Raw genomic sequence first — 17,682 nt, forward strand, 5'->3', positions numbered from 1 at the left:
GATCATGTGGCCAAAGCCGGACACACATCCTGAAAGTCACCCCAGAGCAGGGGTGGGTCCTCCCACGCGCCTCCTCCCACCCTCGGGCCACTGAGACGAAGGGACAGAGGGCCGCCCTCGCGCGGCCGAGGCCCCGCCCCCCACGCGCCCAGCCGCCCGCGCACCCGCCCCTCCAGCGGAAGCCGGAAGCAAAAGCGGGCCCTGCTAGTCCCGTGGCTCCGAACTCGGTGGTCTTGGAGGCTCCGCAGGATGGGGGAGAAGATGGCGGAAGAGGAGTGAGTGGGCTTTTTCCGGGGCGGCGGAAGCGGCAGGGCTGGGCCCCGGCGGGTGACAGCGAGCGCCTCAAGCCGCCCTCCGGCCCCGGAAGGCGGAGCTCCTTGTGCCAGTTGGCCAGGACTGACTATGCCGGTGCCTACGAGGAGGGCGGGATGGGCGGGCCTGGGCCCGGGCGGGCCCAGCGTTCTCCTTGAGGTCGTTCCCTCGAGCTGGGTTCGGCCGCCCAGCGCAGGCCCGGAGGGACGTCTTGCGGAAACTGCAACCCATATTTCATTTTCCCAGTCTTCGGTCATCTGAGCGCGTTCCTCCGCCTATTTCAGGAAGTCGTCCGGGTCCCCCACACCTACCCGCTGCTTAGCCAATTGCTTCCTGCGTTGTAATGATCAGTTTTCATGTCTGTTTCTCCACTAAGTTTCATTCATTCATTAACTGTTGGCCGTCTAGTCAATTTCAGGCCCTGGGCACATGATAGTAAAGGAGGCCAACCAAGAGCCCCCGTCAGGGAGCTTCCATTCTAGCGGGGAAAAGAAGACCATAAATAGACAAAGTGGTTTCAGATAAGTGCTCTAAAGGAAATGGAGTAGTGTTAGGGTGGGGAAGGCTACTCAGGATGACCTGATGGAGAGATAGAAGAGGTAACATGAAGTTCAAAAGGCCTGAATCAAGAAAGGGTTTAGTGCTTTTGAGCGACAAAAAGAAAGGCGGGATTGTTGTAGCGAGCAGGGGGGGCGGCTACCTGTACAAAGTGAGAATCGGAGGGGGTCTGTGTCCTCCAGGTACTTCTGGGCAAGGACGGCTGTTACGTCCATTTACACACCTGCAGGGCACAGTCTGTTACATGTTATAGATGACCTATCCCTGTTTGTGGAATGAGTGAAGATTAACAAGGAACCCTTTGATTGATACTGGACTCCCTCACTTGATAATATTTCAGATGTTTCTTGGCCAGCTAGGTTTCGCCGGGGGGGGGGGGGGGGGGGGTGGGGGGGGGTGGGGGGTGGTATTTCATGTACTCACCTTATTTATTGAGCATCTGCCTTCTCCTAAACACTAAACTGGGCCTCAGCAACACAAAGCAAAGGAGATGGTATGGCCCAGTGATTTGAAGTTTGAATTTGAAGCTTGATTCTGCCACTGACTGAGATGTTGGCCAAATTATGCAACCTCTCTGAGCCTGAATTATTCATGGTTAAAGAAAAGAAAAGTAATAGTACCCACATCCAGCATGTTATGCCTATTCAATAAGAGGTGGTATGTTAACCCGGAGCCTGGAATGAAGCAGTGCTCAATAAATACGAACTGTTAGAATCATACTTACAATTATTATTGTATCAATATTGCACTAGTTCACAGTCCAAACACAATATGAGGAGAGAGCTCTGGGAACAGAAGCAGTGGGGTGGGTAAATTGGGGTGTGGTGGGATATTACAGAGGAGGTAGAATTCAAGCCTTTTGAAATTTGAGAAGGATTTTGTAAGGTAGGGTAGGGCATTCCGAGCAGATCAACAACTGAGTGAATTCAGGGGGCGTCTTCATCTTGAGGAAATAATCTAAGGAAAAGAATGTAAATGGAGAAATAAAGGTGCTAAGTAAACAGTGTCAGGCCCTGGCACATGATAAGACTTCAGTTTGCCTCCCTTTAAATCTCCCTTTAAATGTCAGAGAGCGGGCAGCATTTTGTTTCTACACCAGCCCTGATTCCCCCTTGTCCCTGTCCTCTAAGTGACTGTATTCAAAAGCACCTGAGGCCACTGGCACCCGTGTGCTGTGCAGGCAGGGATTTTCTTAATCAGTGTCTCTCTGAGGCCTGCCTGTCAGTTGCAAGACTTTCGAATCCTATACAGCTCTTTCCCAGCTTCCCTTTCTGGTTTAAGGTGTGTGTATTGATACTTTGGGCCCTTTTTCTCTTTATCTAATTCTGCTGCTTTTTATGTCCTCTAGTAGGTTCCCCAATACAACTCATGAGGGTTTCAACGTCACCCTCCACACCACCCTGGTTGTCACAACGAAGCTGGTGCTGCCGACCCCTGCCAAGCCCATCCTCCCTGTGCAGACGGGGGAGCAGGCGCAGCAAGAGGAGCAGTCAAGCGGCATGACCATCTTCTTCAGCCTCCTCGTCCTGGGTGAGTATGAGACACCGTTGGCTGCCGTCCTCTGCCTTCTTGAGTGTCTGTGCTCTGTGTGCTCAACCCTCTCGTTCCTGTTTACTTTGTCTAGTCTGTCTCCCATTTGGTTTTCACTTCAAACACTGAGCGAAAATGATCAGTTGATAATGTCCCAGCAGGATACTTCCTTTTTTTTTTTTTCCCCATAAAATCATGTCACTTAGCAGTTCTGACAAGGTCTTAATGTAATATCTTAGATGCCTTTGAAAGAAAAAACTAAAGAATTTTTGACCTAGAAAGAATCTTGATCATCTAGTTTAGTGGATTTCAAATTCTAGTCATACAGGGGTGGGTGTGTGTGTGTATGTATGTGAGGTGGTGGCAGGAGGTAGGGGGAGTCAAATGGGAAGGTGTCCAACCTCCTGACCCTAGCTTCAGCCAGAGCAGCATTTTTTTTTCTTTTTAGACAAGGTCTTACTCTGTCACCCAGGCTGGAGTGCAGTGGATTCTTTGTAGCTCACTGCACCCTCAAACTTCTGGGCTCATGCGATCCTCCTGCTTCAGCTTCCTGAGTAGCTGGGACTGCAGGCTTGCGCCACCACACTTGGCTAATTTTTCTATTTTTTTTTATAGAGTTGGGGTCTTGCTTTTGTTCAAGCTGGTTTTGAACTCCTGGCCTCAAGCAATCCTCCTGCTTTGGCCTCCCAAAGTGCTAGGATTACAGGCATGAGCCACTGTGCCTGGCCACGAGCAGCGTTTTGTCTATTATATTTATTAGCTTCCATGTAAAATTCTATTTAGTTAAAGGTTTTGCTGCTGAGTAAAAAAGAGCCCCAGCGCCCTGTTTTCTTCAACCTCTACCATCCTCATTAACTGTGGTCATGGCTTTTGCCATATCTGTGTATCACCTGCACTGTTATTATATAATATCTTGTTTAACTGGATTAACTCTAAAACTTAAAATCTCATTTTATTCAATCTCCTCCTTTAATGGGTGAGGAAATTTAGACCCAGAGAGGTCACATGATTGACGTACTTGGGAGACTAGAGTCTGATATCCAGGTTTCCAGACATCAGTCAAGAGGTTTAGATAAAAGGCAAAAACTGAAATGCCTCCCAGAGGCAGTAGACAGTAGACAACTGTTTTAGACAAAAGAAATCCAGCTGAAACTACACAACCGCTTTTGATTAGCTGACTAAGGAAGAAATAGCTTAGAGTTTGACCCAAGTCCAAACTCTTGTTTGAAAGTGAAGTTGGCACATTTACATTTTCTGCTTTTCTTTAATGATACCAAAGTCATATTTCTAATGAGATTAGATCTTTTCAGAAGGTTGAAAGGTGGAACTGGATTTTTATTATTTCTCTGATGTCTATTAGGACTGTTTTTTTGAGGAAAAGAATAACTTCTTTCACGTTTATATTCAGACTCTGGTAAGTGGTTAAACAATTTTAATAATATAGTGATTTTGTTTGGAATCCTAGGACTCATCCTTGTCTTTCATAGAGTTTTAGAAACCTTTAAACTGAATACTGAAAAAGTACACATACCAGAAGTGTACGATGTCCCATATAGATTTCATACACCCTGGTCATTTTTTTACCCTATAAATGTAGTTGAATTCTGTGTCTGGGGGATTACTTCAACAATCAAGGATTCTTTTTTGTTTTTTTCCATTTTCTTTTGTTATAACTGTTGAATACAAAGAAGAAAAGCAGTTCTTAAGAAATCTTTAGTAGCTGAAGTCTTCCTTCAGGATTAAGGCATATTAATCTATTTACATTGTTGTCAGCTTAGTATGTTAAAGAATGTAAAAGGCAAGCCTGGAAAAAAAAGTCTTGTAATCACTTTTTTAAAGGGAGTTTGAAAAGTATAATAAGTAAGACTTTCAGGATTTGGAGCATTTAAGATTAGCTGTGCCAGAGACCACAAAACAGGTTTCTATAATGTGCTTTTAAAACTAGACAAAATCCTGTCCAGTGTTATATCTTTGGGGCCAGAAAGGGCTGAACTGTATTGAATAATGCTGTGTATTTCTCTTAGATCGTCTTCTCTTCAAACAGATTATAAAGCTAGACTCTAGAGTCACACTAATGTTAGGTGGGTTTCATTTTCACCTAATCGGATTTTTTTTTTTTTTTTTTGAGACAGAGTCTCACTCTGTTGCCCAGGCTAAAGTGCCGTGGCATCAGCCTAGCTCACAGCAACCTCAAACTCCTGGGCTCAAGCAATCCTCCTGCCTCAGCCTCCCATGTAGCTGAGACTATAGGCATGTACCACCATGCCCGGCTAATTTTTTCTATATATATTTTTAGTTGTCCAGATGATTTCTTTCTATTTTTTTAGTAGAGACAGGGTCTCGCTCTTGCTCAGGCTGGTCTTCAGCAGGCTGGCAGAAGGATTGCTTAAGCCCAGGAGTTTGAGGTTGCTGTGAGCTAGGCTGACGCCATGGCACTGTAGCCAGGGCAAAGGAGCAAGACTCTGTCTCCAAAAAAAAAAAAAACAGATTTCTGTTGCTCTTCCAGTAACTACTGGAAGATGAACTAGTTTAGGCATACAAAAACACACAGAGAACGTACAGTAAACACTGCTAGTGTATCTCCAGGGTAAAAAAATAAGACATTAAAAGTACAACTGAAGGCCAGGCACAGCGGATCATGCCTATAATCCTTGTGCTCTAGGAGGCCAAGGCAAGGCAGGAGGATCCCTTGAGTTCAGGAGTTCCGAGACCAACCTGAGCAAGGGCGGGACTCATTTCTACTAAAAATAGAAACAATTAGCTGGGTGTGGTGGTGATGGCCTGTAGTCCCAGCTATCTGGAGGCTGAGGCAGGAGAATCGCTTGAGCCCAGGAGTTTAAGGTTGCTGTGAGCTATGATGACACCACTGTACTGTAGCCAGGGCAACAGAGTGAGACTCTGTTCCAAAAATAAATAAATAAATAAATAAATAAAAATACAACTGAAGTTCACTGTGTCGTTGCCAACTGTCCATTTTCCTGATAGCTCCCCAGAAATAGCCAATGCCTTGAACTTAGTTTTTATCATTCAAAATTGGGCTTTTTTTTTTTTTTTAACAATGTCTTATTTTTTTCTCACAGCTATCTGCATCATATTGGTGCATTTACTGATCCGATACAGATTACATTTCTTGCCAGAGAGCGTTGCTGTTGTTTCTTTAGGTAAGTGCTTATTGGTGATCCCATAATAAAAGCAGTAACAATAACTATCACTTTTGAGTGCCTCTTTAGTGCCAGGAGCCACAAGACATGCATTACGTACCTGATCTTACTCAATCCTGCCACAAGGATGTTATGGTACCATTTTACAGATGAGGACACTGAGACTCGAGAAGGGTGGTAACCTCCTAAAGGTTATGTAAAAGCCCATCTATACAGCTCATAGGTACTTTTTCTAGGCCCTTCTACTTGGGGCACATTGACCTCTGTCTGCTGTGAGGCTAGGCTGACATCTAATTCAACTAAGGCAAGTAATTGACACTTAATTCATAGACTCACTAAATTTTATGGGCAGAAGGGACTCTGACTTTACAGTTTAGGGGGGAGAAATGGCTCACTTAAAGTCAGTCAGATTGAAAGTCTTCAGAGAGCATTCCATTTCACTTATATTTTTCTTTTGTTTCTTGTGGCAATTAACTGTTAAGATAATTAGCTTCTAGTTGGAGTGAAGGAATCAGTGTAATAACTGTTGTGAACACACATGCAAGTTCACTGAGGTGGTTAGCAAAACAAGAAGCAAGGACATGCCAGTAAATATTAAATTCAAGGCTAAAATGTGGGTGGGATGCTTAAGGCATAGTAAATAAAGTTTTACTAAGGTTGGCCAAAGCTTTAATCAGTTTATTATATTATAGTTATTACTTTTACTAGTTTCCACTTGCCTACTGATGTGTTTAATTTTTCCTGATTGCTACTGATGCTTTATAAGTTCATTTTCTTTGCCTTGTAGATTTTGTTTAGTGGAGTAGTGATTCTTTCACAGTGTAGCTATGGCTTAGGTTAGCTTTGGAAATGGACATTCAGACTCTGTCCCCTAGCGTCCCCTTCCCCCCCATCACCACCTGAGTTCCTACTATCCTGGCTCAGACCCTCCAATGTTTTCCTTGCACTTCACGGTACTACTAAGTTCCAGATTCTGCCCTATGAACTTTCACGTTGCCGTCTCTCTTAAGCCTCAAAACCTCCAGGTGATGCCATATTTTAAGGAACAGGCACCACTGAGTATTATTGATCTTCAGTACAGAGTTGAAAACCAGTTTTACTCAAAGAGTTCCTGATCACTTTTTAGGAGCTTCTGTAGCTGTGTATGTTGGCAGAGTCTAACAGCCTTAGCTAACAAGATAGTCTTAGAGCTCTAAGAAATGGGAGGCTCGGCCGGGCGCGGTGGCTCACGCCTGTAATCCTAGCACTCTGGGAGGCCGAGGTGGGCGGATCGTTTGAGCTCAGGAGTTCGAGACCAGCCTGAGCAAGAGCGAGACCCCATCTCTACTAAAAATAGAAAGAAATTATATGGACAGCTAAAAATATATATAGAAAAAATTAGCCGGGCATGGTGGTGCATGCCTGTAGTCCCAACTACTCGGGAGGCTGAGACAGGAGGATCTCTTGAGCTCAGGAGTTTGAGGTTGCTGTGAGCTAGGCTGACGCCACGGCACTCACTCTAGCCTGGGCAACAAAGTGAGACTCTGTCTCAAAAAAAAAAAAAAAAATGGGAGGCTTGCTCATTAACATTCCATTCTGCTATTAGGCATGAAAATAAACTACGTAGCTAATATCCATTATTCTGGGACATTCAGTAAAGGCTTGAAAAACCGACCACTCCAAGGAATTTGAAGTTTCATAGTTTCTTAAGAATGAAAATTATAGTTGGTATATATTTAGGTGTTGTACACATGAAAATTAAAAGCATAGGTCTTATAATTTGATGTGCAATGTTAAGTTCTTCACTGTCTCTTGACTGTTTGGGTAACTGCAGCTCACTGAACACCAGTGTTTGTATTAGGACTTACTGCCTAATGCAAGCCCAGTGCTCTTGGTTGCCTCTCCAAGAGTCATTTCCCTCTTTTTCCTTGAAAATAGAATCCTAACTTGGGCCAGGTATGTTGCCACAGTGCACTGAAGGAAGTCCCTCCAAGTTAAGGTTGGTCCTTGCCATTATGTAGTTCCACTCTCTTTTGCCTGTGATTGGTTGAGGGGGTGGGGACAGTGAGATGGTGTTTTGGCCAATGACACCAAGGGGAAGTCTGCTGGGGCCATGAGTCCTAGAAAATGTTTTCCTCTATGATAGAAATGAGAAATTTCTCCTTTCTTCCTTTGATGCTGCTGAATGAGGGTGTGATGCCCGGAGCACTGGTAGCCATCTTGCAACCACTAAGGGTCAAAGACAAAAGCCGGAATGCTAAGGATTGCCAAGGGGACAGATGGGAATCCCAGATTCTTGATTGCATTGTTGTTTTGTTGAATTGATAGCCCTGGAGCTGCCTTTTTCAGTGCTGCCTCTTTTATGAGAAAGTAAACATCTATTGTTTAAGGTAGTGCCAGCTTTAGCCTTAGTTGGGTCAAGTCTCCTGGACCCAGTTCTCCATTTCTCAACAGTGCTTCCCTTTTTTTTGGCTCCACTCCCAGGTGGGCTCTCCTTGTGTGGGAAGCCCTTAGAGCAGCAATCGCAGTGGGAAAGAGGCCCTCCTCTTCTCTGTGGCGCCAGAAGTTGTAGGATGAACTCTGACCACGTGGCCATATCAGAATTGGGGGTGGGTGGAATGGTGTTGGGGGTCAGCCAGAGCTCTCCGTCCACAAGGTTCTTGTCTTCATTGATGTTGCAGAAACAGTTATAGCCTGTATAGGTAGGTCTTGGGAGAGGTGATGGAAAGTGAGTCTTGCTTTTAATACTTATTTCCTAACTCAGGTGATTGGAAAGCTGAGCACTTCCAGGGAAAGAGTGTTGGGGTCCAGAAAGTATTTTTGTTATTCTATTAGAGGACATTTGGTTGGAATTTGCAAATGCTGACAAAGCTATCAAAATAGTTCTGTATTTCATAAAGCTATAAAATTGAAGGAAAACTTTTTTCTCCAGCTGGAGCAAAGTATAACAAAATCTGGAGATATCCACCATTTCAAGAGCTTCCAACTTTTATGCCAAAAAAGAATCCAGATGAAGCTACAAGAGAAAGTAGGATTTTCATTCTTTAAGGGGTAAATTTTCCCAGCCTACCTCTTCTAGCTGGAAGTTGGGCTGCAGTCATTTAGAGACACTATTGGCCTTTTGCTTTATGGTTAAGCACTCAATTCCTAAGAAATTCATATAGAAAAGGATCATTTGCAACTCCAAAAGCACATTTTTCCTCCTTCTACTTTATTGTATTTTTAAATGAGTGTCTATCTAGCTTTATTTCATTCTTTATAAAAACATGGTTTCCCAGCCTGAGCAAGAACGAGACCCCATCTCTACTAAAAATAGAAAGAAATTAGCCAAACAACTAAAAATAGAAAAAATTAGCCGAGCATGGTGGCTTGTGCCTGTAGTCCCAGCTACTGGGGAGGCTGAGGCAGGAGGATCACTTGAGCCTAGGAGTTTGAGGTTTCTGTAAGCTAGGCTGATGCCACGGCACTCTAGCCCAGGCAAGAGAGTGAGACTCTGTCTCAAAAAAAAAAAAAAAAAACAAAAAAAAAACATGGTATCCACCTGAAGTTCTAAACTAAACAAATTTCCTTGGCCCTTATTCAAAGCTTTCAGGATACTTTGTATACTTTATGGAATTCTGTAGTTTGGGTCTTCCTAAAAATAATTTTTTTGCATAAACAACTATTTTATATATAAAAATGAAAACTGTTCATTGACAACTTCAACTATTTTTATCATGCTTCATTCTCTTCCAAAGCATGTATAGGCATATAGATATGTATTAGATGACTTGATGTCTAATTTAAGTTTATGTCATTTTTTGTGTTCATTCCTTTTTTCTATTCCTTCCATTTATTAGTTGAGTTCACATATTTATTTTTACTGGCCCTATAGTACTGATTCACTGATTATATATTTTGGGCTAAAATTTGTAAGGAATGCAAATGAAATACCCGTAATTGTATTGGCCAGTATCCTTTGTTGTGTATAGCAACACAGCAGCTACAGTTTGGAGTAACTGCTTGGCTAAGTTTGTATTAGTCTGCTGTCTTCTGCTGTGACCCGTCCAGCTTTTGCAGGGGTAAGACCAGTTTATTAAATGGGGACCACGACACTTGCATTCTTTAAGTATTTGAGGACGGCAGTAACGTCTGCCATTCTCTCTGGGCTGCTGTGTTGTTTTTTATTCACTAATTTGGCCAGAGATGGTAGGGGACAGTTTTAGGCACTTGTACTTGACCTTTTCTACTACATTAGCTCTCTATAGGTCAAGGAACTAATGTGACAGTCCTGCTAACTGCTAAGTATGTCCCAGAACTGAGGAAACCACCACCAAGTAGATGAATTGAGAAGTGAGCCACTATTTGACCAACCTATGCTAGGCCTTCGCTTATTACTGGACCTCATGTGACCCTTGTCTAAGAGGGGAGCCGTGGTGGTGCCCTGGGATCACTGTCAACCTGGACCCTGCTTCTGACAGCCTTTGAAAGACCTGGGTATGCTGCTTTCCCTGCGATGTATAGTAGTTACCTGACTGAATGGCTGTAGGTCTCTTTGGGGGAAGGACTGGGCGATCAGTGCTGCTGATGCTTGCTGTGGTATTACCTTCCTCGTGGACCTGGCTTTTCCTTTAATCCATGGATTCTGGGTCCCAGAACTGCTCAGATCTGGAAATTGAGTAACATTGTGGCTTTCCGTTGGAAAGACTGAGGCAGGAGAATTGCCTAAGCCCAGGAGTTTGAGACTATAGTGAGCTATGATCACTCAACTGCACTTTGTGCCTGGGCAGCAGAGTGAGACCTTGTCTCAAAAAACAAAAAGAAAGAAAGAAATCAGAAGAATGTGAATCCTATACTAACATTAGTCTTAAAAATTGATATGTACATGCATATGTATGTATATGATTATTAATGTACAGACATTCTCAGAAGAAACGTACAGTGTCACCAAGAACCTGGTAACACTGGTAGCCTCTGTGATGGAAAGAAGGAAGCAGGAGTGGGAGGGAGCCTTATCTTCACTGTATACCTTTTTCTACTCTTTTGCACCTTTTTCATTTTGTACCATATACATCTGTTACATAATCAAATAAAAATAGCATGATTTATTTTTAAAGAGATTCTGGATCTGCTAATTACTAGTGATGCTGGGCCTTAGCCTCAGTTTCCTTGTAAAGCGCAGGTGACAGCACCTTCACTTCATAGGACTGCAGACATTACACAGGGTGACGCGTGGAAATCACTTAGTGTAATGCCTATCGGGAAAGTAATCAATAAGTGTTAGCTGCTGCTATTAATATTATCATCTATATTATTATCATTTATTATTATACCTTGTTAGGGTAGAGAATGAGCTGAAGTAATTTATATTTTACACATTAGCAGAGTGCCTGGCACACAGTATCAATATGTGTGTGTGTGTGTGTGTGTGTGTGTATTTTTAGCACAGTGCAAATAAAAATATATGTATGTGCATATATATATTTTTTAGAGAACTAGGATTATGTTCTATTTACTGTTTTTTAACCTGCTTATTAATACTTATTAAGCATTTTTCGTATAACCCTAATGTTGAGGAATACTCACATTTTACAGTGATGATGGTAGCGCGCAGCGCACTCTGGAGAGAGTGAGCATTAGCGGTTCGTAGCGGTGGTGCAGATGGACCACAGCAGTGCCGTCTCCTGTGTGTTCAGAACTGGGAGCTGGCAGAATGCACCCAGGAGCCAGCAGGCCAGCATCTCTTGTTGGCCCTGAGCCCTCATAAAAGCTACTTAAGGTGGCTCAGTGGCTCACGTGTGTAATCCTTGCACTTTGGGAGGCTGAGGCTGGAGGATTGCGTGAGGCCAGGAGTTCAAGAAAAGCTACTTAAACTCTCTGAGCCTTCGTACTTGCAGCATTCTTTTGAGGATTAGAAATAATTTAAAGTGACAAATCCTGGGAGAATGGGCTCAACAAATAATCATTAATTGCTCCTGATGCTCTCAATGCATCTAGCGGTGTCCCTGACGAGGTGTGTGCACAAAGATCAACTGGGAGCAAAAGAAAATTGTACAACTTGTACTTCTATTTATTTTTAATCTCACTCTTTTACAATTTCTATTTTTTGTGTTAATTTAAAATATGTTAGTACAGTAGCACTTTCATATAATTAAAAATAAATAAAAATTTGTATAACTTAGAGTACACACTCCAATTCTTTTTGCTAATGGGAACATACGAAATTGTATCTAGAGCATTATTTCCATCTGGTGGCCAGTTGTGTGATATAAATTAATTTCCCCTACCTTCAACTGATTTTGACATAACTTTAAGCCTCGATCTCAAGAGGTAAAGTAGTTGTTTGCCAACTTAATGCTGCGCCATAGTTAGTCTGAGGACCAGTCCCAAGAGGATTACTCAATAATAATAAAATCACATCGTATTTTACAAAGCTTCCTGGCACCTCATAAGTAATAATATAGACGCAGACTTGGACAATAGAATAATTACTGATTTTCAAATATAACTGCTTCATGTATAGTTATGAAAGCATTAATCATGGTACTGAGGTTTGGTATATCCCTCCCCTTCCGTCTCCTTCTCGGTCTTCTAAATTAATAAATAAAGTTTGTCATACATTTACAAGGGAAAAAGAAAGTTGGGGTTTTAGTAGAGCAGAAAAACACTAGCTTTAAAAATGAAATCTGAAACCATGGAAAGAGGTTCAGCTTCCCTAGTAATCAGGATGATTACTGAATGCAAATTGAATCAAATACAAACTGAAACTTAAAGTACAATTTCTTGCCCATGATATTGGCAGAAATGTTAACATCTGATCATTACCCAGTGCTGGTGAGGATGTGGGACGCTTTCTTGCGAAAGTGTAACTCGGTACAACCACTTGGGAGGATAATTTGGCAACATTTTCAGAGATAATGCTCATGCTTTGTAATCCAGCCATTCATAGTGTCTGGATCTGCTCTAGAAAAATACTCTTTGCACAAAGTGGCATGCTCGTTGCAGCAACACTGTTAGTAGCAAGCAGTTGGAGACAGCTGCCAGTGGGGGAATGGTTCAAAAGATCGTAACTTTAAAAAAAATTGAAATATAATTCACGTATCATAAACCACCATTTTAAAGTATACAATTCAGTGGTTTTTAGTATATTCACAGGGTTGTGTGACTATCACCTCTAATTCTAGAACATTTTCATCACCCCCAAAAGAAACCCCACACCCACTAGCAGTCACTGTCCATTCTGTACCCCACCTTCACCCCGTCCCCTGGAAACTACTAATCTACTTTCTGTCTCTATGAATTTGCCTGTTCTGGACATTTCATATCAATGGAATCATACAATCTGTGGTGCTTATTTTTGGCAACAGCTTTATTGAAATATTCATTTACCACATGGTTCACTGTTTTAAATGTATAATTCAATAATTTTCAGTATATTCACAGAGTTGCACAACCATCACCACAATCAATTTTAGAACATTTTTATCATCCCAGAAAGAAAACTCATACCCTTTAGCTGTCATCTCCAAACCTCTCCTCCCTACCCCTAAACAACCATTTCTGTCTCTATAGATTTGTCTATTCTGGACATTTAATATAAATGGAATGGTAAAATATATGGTATCTTGTGTCTGGCTTCTTTCACATGGCATATTTTCAAAATGTATCCGTGTTGCAGCATGTATAGTACTTCCTTTTGTTGTTGAATAATACTACATTGTGTGGATATACCACATTTGTTCATTCATTAGCTGATGGACTCTTCAGTTGTTTCCACCTTTCGACTGCCACAAATAATGCTGTTATGAACATCTGTGTGCAAGTTTTTACATGAACATATGTTTTCAATTCTCTTGGGTGGATTTGCTGGGTCATATGGTAACTCTACTTAACTTTTGAGGAATTGCCAAACTGTTTTCCACAGCGGTTGCACCATTTTACATTCCCATCAGCAATGTATGAGAGTTCCAATTTCTCTACGTCCTTGCCAACACTTTTTATTTTCCATTTGTTTAATTATAGCCATCCTAGTGGGTGTGGAGTGATATCTCATTGTGGTTTTGATTTGTACTTCCCTAATGATTTATGAGGTTGAGCATCTGTTCATGTGTTTGGTAGCCATTTGTGTATCTTCTTTGGAGAAATATTTATTCAATTTGTGGCTTTTTTTTTTTTTGAGACAGAGTCTCACTCCATTGCCCGGGCTACAGTGCTGTGGTATCAGCCTAGCTCACAGCAAACTCAAACTCCTGGGATCAAGTGATCCTCTTGCGTCAGCCTCCCAAGTAGCTAGGACTATAGGTGTGTACCACCAGGCCGGCTAATTTTTACTAGTTTTAGTAGAGATAGGGTCTCACTCTTGCTCAGGCTGGTCTCAAACTCCTGACCTCAAGCGATCTTTCCACCTTGGCCTCCCAGAGTGCTAGGATTACAGGTGTGAGCCACTGTGCCTGGCTGGCATTCGTGTGTGTGTGTGTGTGTGTGTGTTAATGTGTGTGTATATGAGTGACATGGTCTCACTATGTTGCCCAGGCTGGAGTTCAGTGGCTGTTCATAGATGCGATCATAGTGAATTACATCCCCGAACTCCTGGGCTCAAGTGATCCTCCTGCCTCAGCCTCCTGAGTAGCTGGGACTACAGGCGCATGCCACGACATCCCGCTTCTGTGACATTTTTATGCTATGCTCTAGAGCTATTAAAAGGAATGAGGCAAATCTATATGTATTTATTAACATTCCCTGACTAGATCACTAAGAGTTAACATTGAGCAAAACAGTAAGCAGTAGAATGATACGTTATAATACCGTGTCTTATATAAATACAAAGGCATGGGATGCATGTATATGCACACAAACGCACACACACATACCAGTACTATATGGTTAAATATACCCACACACATACATATATATATATATATATATATATATAATATATATATATATATATAATATATATATATATATATTTTTTTTTTTTAAGAGGATAAAGACGGGTTGAGTATAATATTCCCCCAAACTTATCAAGATGGTTTATGACTTTGGGCCGGGAAGAAAGAGAACTAAGATGGGGGTAGGATATGATCCAAAGGGACTTTTGTCTTATTTATAACATTTTGCATAGTATTCATGAACTATTTGGCTAATAAAAAGTTTAAAACTCCATAAAATGTGAAACACAATTTGAAAAGATTAGAAAAAAGGAGCTCTTGGGAAACTCTAGCAGGAGCAGGGTTAGAATGCAGGCTTCATGCACCTCAGCAAATGAAGGTACAAACACTGTTCTGAAAATGTGTTCATCGATGCCCTATAGCGCAGCTATATTTTGTCTTGGTCACTTTCTCTTTTTCAAAATAATTTTATCATTGTTTTACTAATATATAATAATACAAATAGTAAAACGCTTCATAAAGTTAAAATGAACTTATCTCCTCTGTTCCTCTCAAACTACCCACTCCCCACCACCTCCAGCAATTAGTGTTAGTACAGATCCTCTTCCAGTTAGATTTCTATGTTCTGGTACTGTCTCCTGCCTCACCCAGTAAGGTGTATTTCTTTAGCCTTCTCTTGATGGGGAGAGCTCGTTCCTCTGTGGGAAAGGCGGAAGTCTACAACCTGAAGCATCTGTGGCAGTTGTCTGCAGGCTTGCTTTGTGTCACCCCCTACCAGACATTGTGATTTGGTAGGTCTAGAGTTCTGCTTGGGTGTCTTTAATTTATCAAAAGCCGCCATGGTGATTCTGATGAACCATCGGGGGTAAGAGTCATTTATCTGGTGAATAGCAGAGCAATCGTGAATTGTACCCATGCTATTTCTTTGGGAATTATTTTTGGTGGTGCTTTATGAGAGAATGATGAGCCTGTCAACTTTATAGAAACATGCCTGAACTTAAATGGTCTGTTTTCTTCCAGGAATTTCACAGAACTTTTACTTTAGGTTATTTCTGGCATTTGGGTTTTATCTCTAACTAAATATTTGACGTAGAGCTGCCATCTGAGTCTGAGAAAGTGATCATGGATTCTTTTTTGAAAATGGGAGGAATAAACAATATAGGGCCAACTTAGCTTGGAAACTCCCTGCTATCTCACGTTGGAAATGGGTGGATGTAGCAGAAGTGCCAGGCATTAAATCTGCCATGCCAGCCATGGTGTCTGTGGGTCTTACTTTGTAAAGCTCTTTCTTCTTCCCAGACTTTTGTAGACTTCATTATAGTGTGTTTGGCTGAGATCCAAATGTGAGAGACTCATGTGACCCATAAAACTTCACGCTAATTCCCATTCTTATGTTTTCAGATGTAAAATTTGCAGAACTCTATAAAAACCATTTATAGACACAATAATATGAAGTTTCTCTAGAATAATAAACCTGAGTAATCTCTCTCATATCTTAAATTTATGTTAAACTTTATGTTTTCTCTTTTAGGTATTCTCATGGGAGCAGTTATAAAAATTATAGAGTTTAAAAAGCTGGCAAATTGGAAGGTATGTTTGCCCAACTATTCGTTTTTAACATAAACACAATTTTTGGTTGTTCTTAGTTTTAGTAACATTGATGGTTTTGCTGGCTTTCTTATCATTAATTGACTTACAGTGGAGTTGTTTATATTCTCCCATTAATTTTTTAACATTGTATTGGATCTAGGTTGATATCTTTACATCTGAGTTTTTGCAAAAAGCATAAATCTCACACTTTCAAGTGAACATGGGAGCACTCAATGGCATGTTTGTTGTTATTTGCATTTTTATAACCCTAGAGTATCCTACTTTATTAGGTGGGGAAAAGACTTTAATTAGCATTAAACATTAAATAATATTTATTGCTCCCAGTTTCATTCTGACAGCTGAGGACAATAAAATATATTTGTCCAGTACTCTAGAGCTTGCAGAGTGCTTTATGCACGTTAGCTCGTGTTGTCCTCATGACAGCCACGTGAGGGAGATTGACCAGGTGTTGTCACCACCCGTTTTTATGGATGAAGAAAGTGGAACTCAGAGAGCTTGGGACATACCTATGTCAGAGCTAGAAAGAAAGTGGCTGAGTTGAGTCTTCTGTCCAGACCTCCTTGTCCGGTATATGCAATATTCCTCCATCATACCATGCTGTCCTCGGTTTGCTGATATATTAATACACCCCTTGTGTTTATACAATGGTTATTAGGGTGTGAGCATCACTTTGGGGTGTGAGGACTAATTGAAACTTGAATTTCAATTTAAACCTGAGCATTCATATTGAGTAGAATGTTACAAAATTGATTTTGTGAAGAGAAATAAGGTTCATTTCAAAATAACAAATAATTATATGGCTAGAATTTATCACATTGGAGCTACATCTTAATTTGATGTAGCTCCTAGGTTAATTTATCTGTGAAACCATAGATTGTAAAATTTGCAAAACAAGGCTCATAGTCTGACCTAAAACACAATTTGAAACTGTTATAAATAATAGTCATGAAATATTCTATGCATTAAATGAGTTCTCAAAAAGTGTATATTGAGCTCCTAACATTGATAGAACTCCCTCAGCTGCAGAGAGAGCAGAGGAAGGGGCTGGGCAGGCTGCCCTGGAGCACAGGGCATGTGGTGTCTGTCCCTTCCTTCAATTTGCTTAAATTTAACCACCCTGAGAGTGGGTCCCTCTAGGGCCGGGTCACAGACTGGAAACCTTTCCTAGGCTGGATATATCCTGACATGTACATATTTTGTTTGATTTGACTTACTTCCAAATGAGGTCACATTCTGAGGTTCCTAGTGGATATGAACTGGGGCAGGTGGGGATGGGGTACACTGTGCAACCCGACTATAGGTGGGTTCTCCTTTTCCCAGGGGGGTTAGTTTTTGAAACTCCAAAAGGATCTGTACAGTGGTCCCACTGCACGGATCCGGAGAACAGATTGCCCCACAAAGCGTAGAGCTCAGCCCATCACTTTCTATACAGTCCCAGTCTGAGATAGGAGCTTGTTGTACATGCTGTTATTTTAAGACTTAATAAGGCATTTCAGAAGTCATCATTTGCTTCTCTTTTCAGCCTTTTTTGAATGTTATTTTAGTCTTAATGGTAACAGCTGTGCATTTGTAAGAATACATTTAGGCATTCTTTTGAATAGGGATTTTGATAAGAAATCGGACTGTTGAGATTGGGACATGGAAATATTCACATGAAAAAG

General features: G+C 41.4%; 1 protein-coding gene across 2 annotated transcripts in view; it reads left to right on the forward strand.

Moving 5' to 3' along the window:
- Positions 1–218: 218 nt before the first annotated feature.
- The window catches only part of SLC9A8 (solute carrier family 9 member A8), a 62,294-nt gene continuing 44,830 nt past the window's right edge, over positions 219–17,682 (forward strand). For both annotated transcript variants that reach the window (XM_069495640.1, XM_069495639.1), the window contains exons 1-4: positions 219–275; positions 2,219–2,400; positions 5,481–5,561; positions 15,942–16,000. In XM_069495640.1, coding sequence (XP_069351741.1) covers positions 250–275; positions 2,219–2,400; positions 5,481–5,561; positions 15,942–16,000 — 348 coding nt within the window. In that variant the 5' untranslated portion in view covers positions 219–249. The remainder of the gene's footprint in view (positions 276–2,218; positions 2,401–5,480; positions 5,562–15,941; positions 16,001–17,682) is intronic.

This window comes from Eulemur rufifrons, chromosome 20 (assembly GCF_041146395.1).
Source record: "Eulemur rufifrons isolate Redbay chromosome 20, OSU_ERuf_1, whole genome shotgun sequence".
Taxonomy (NCBI): Eukaryota; Metazoa; Chordata; class Mammalia; order Primates; family Lemuridae; genus Eulemur; species Eulemur rufifrons.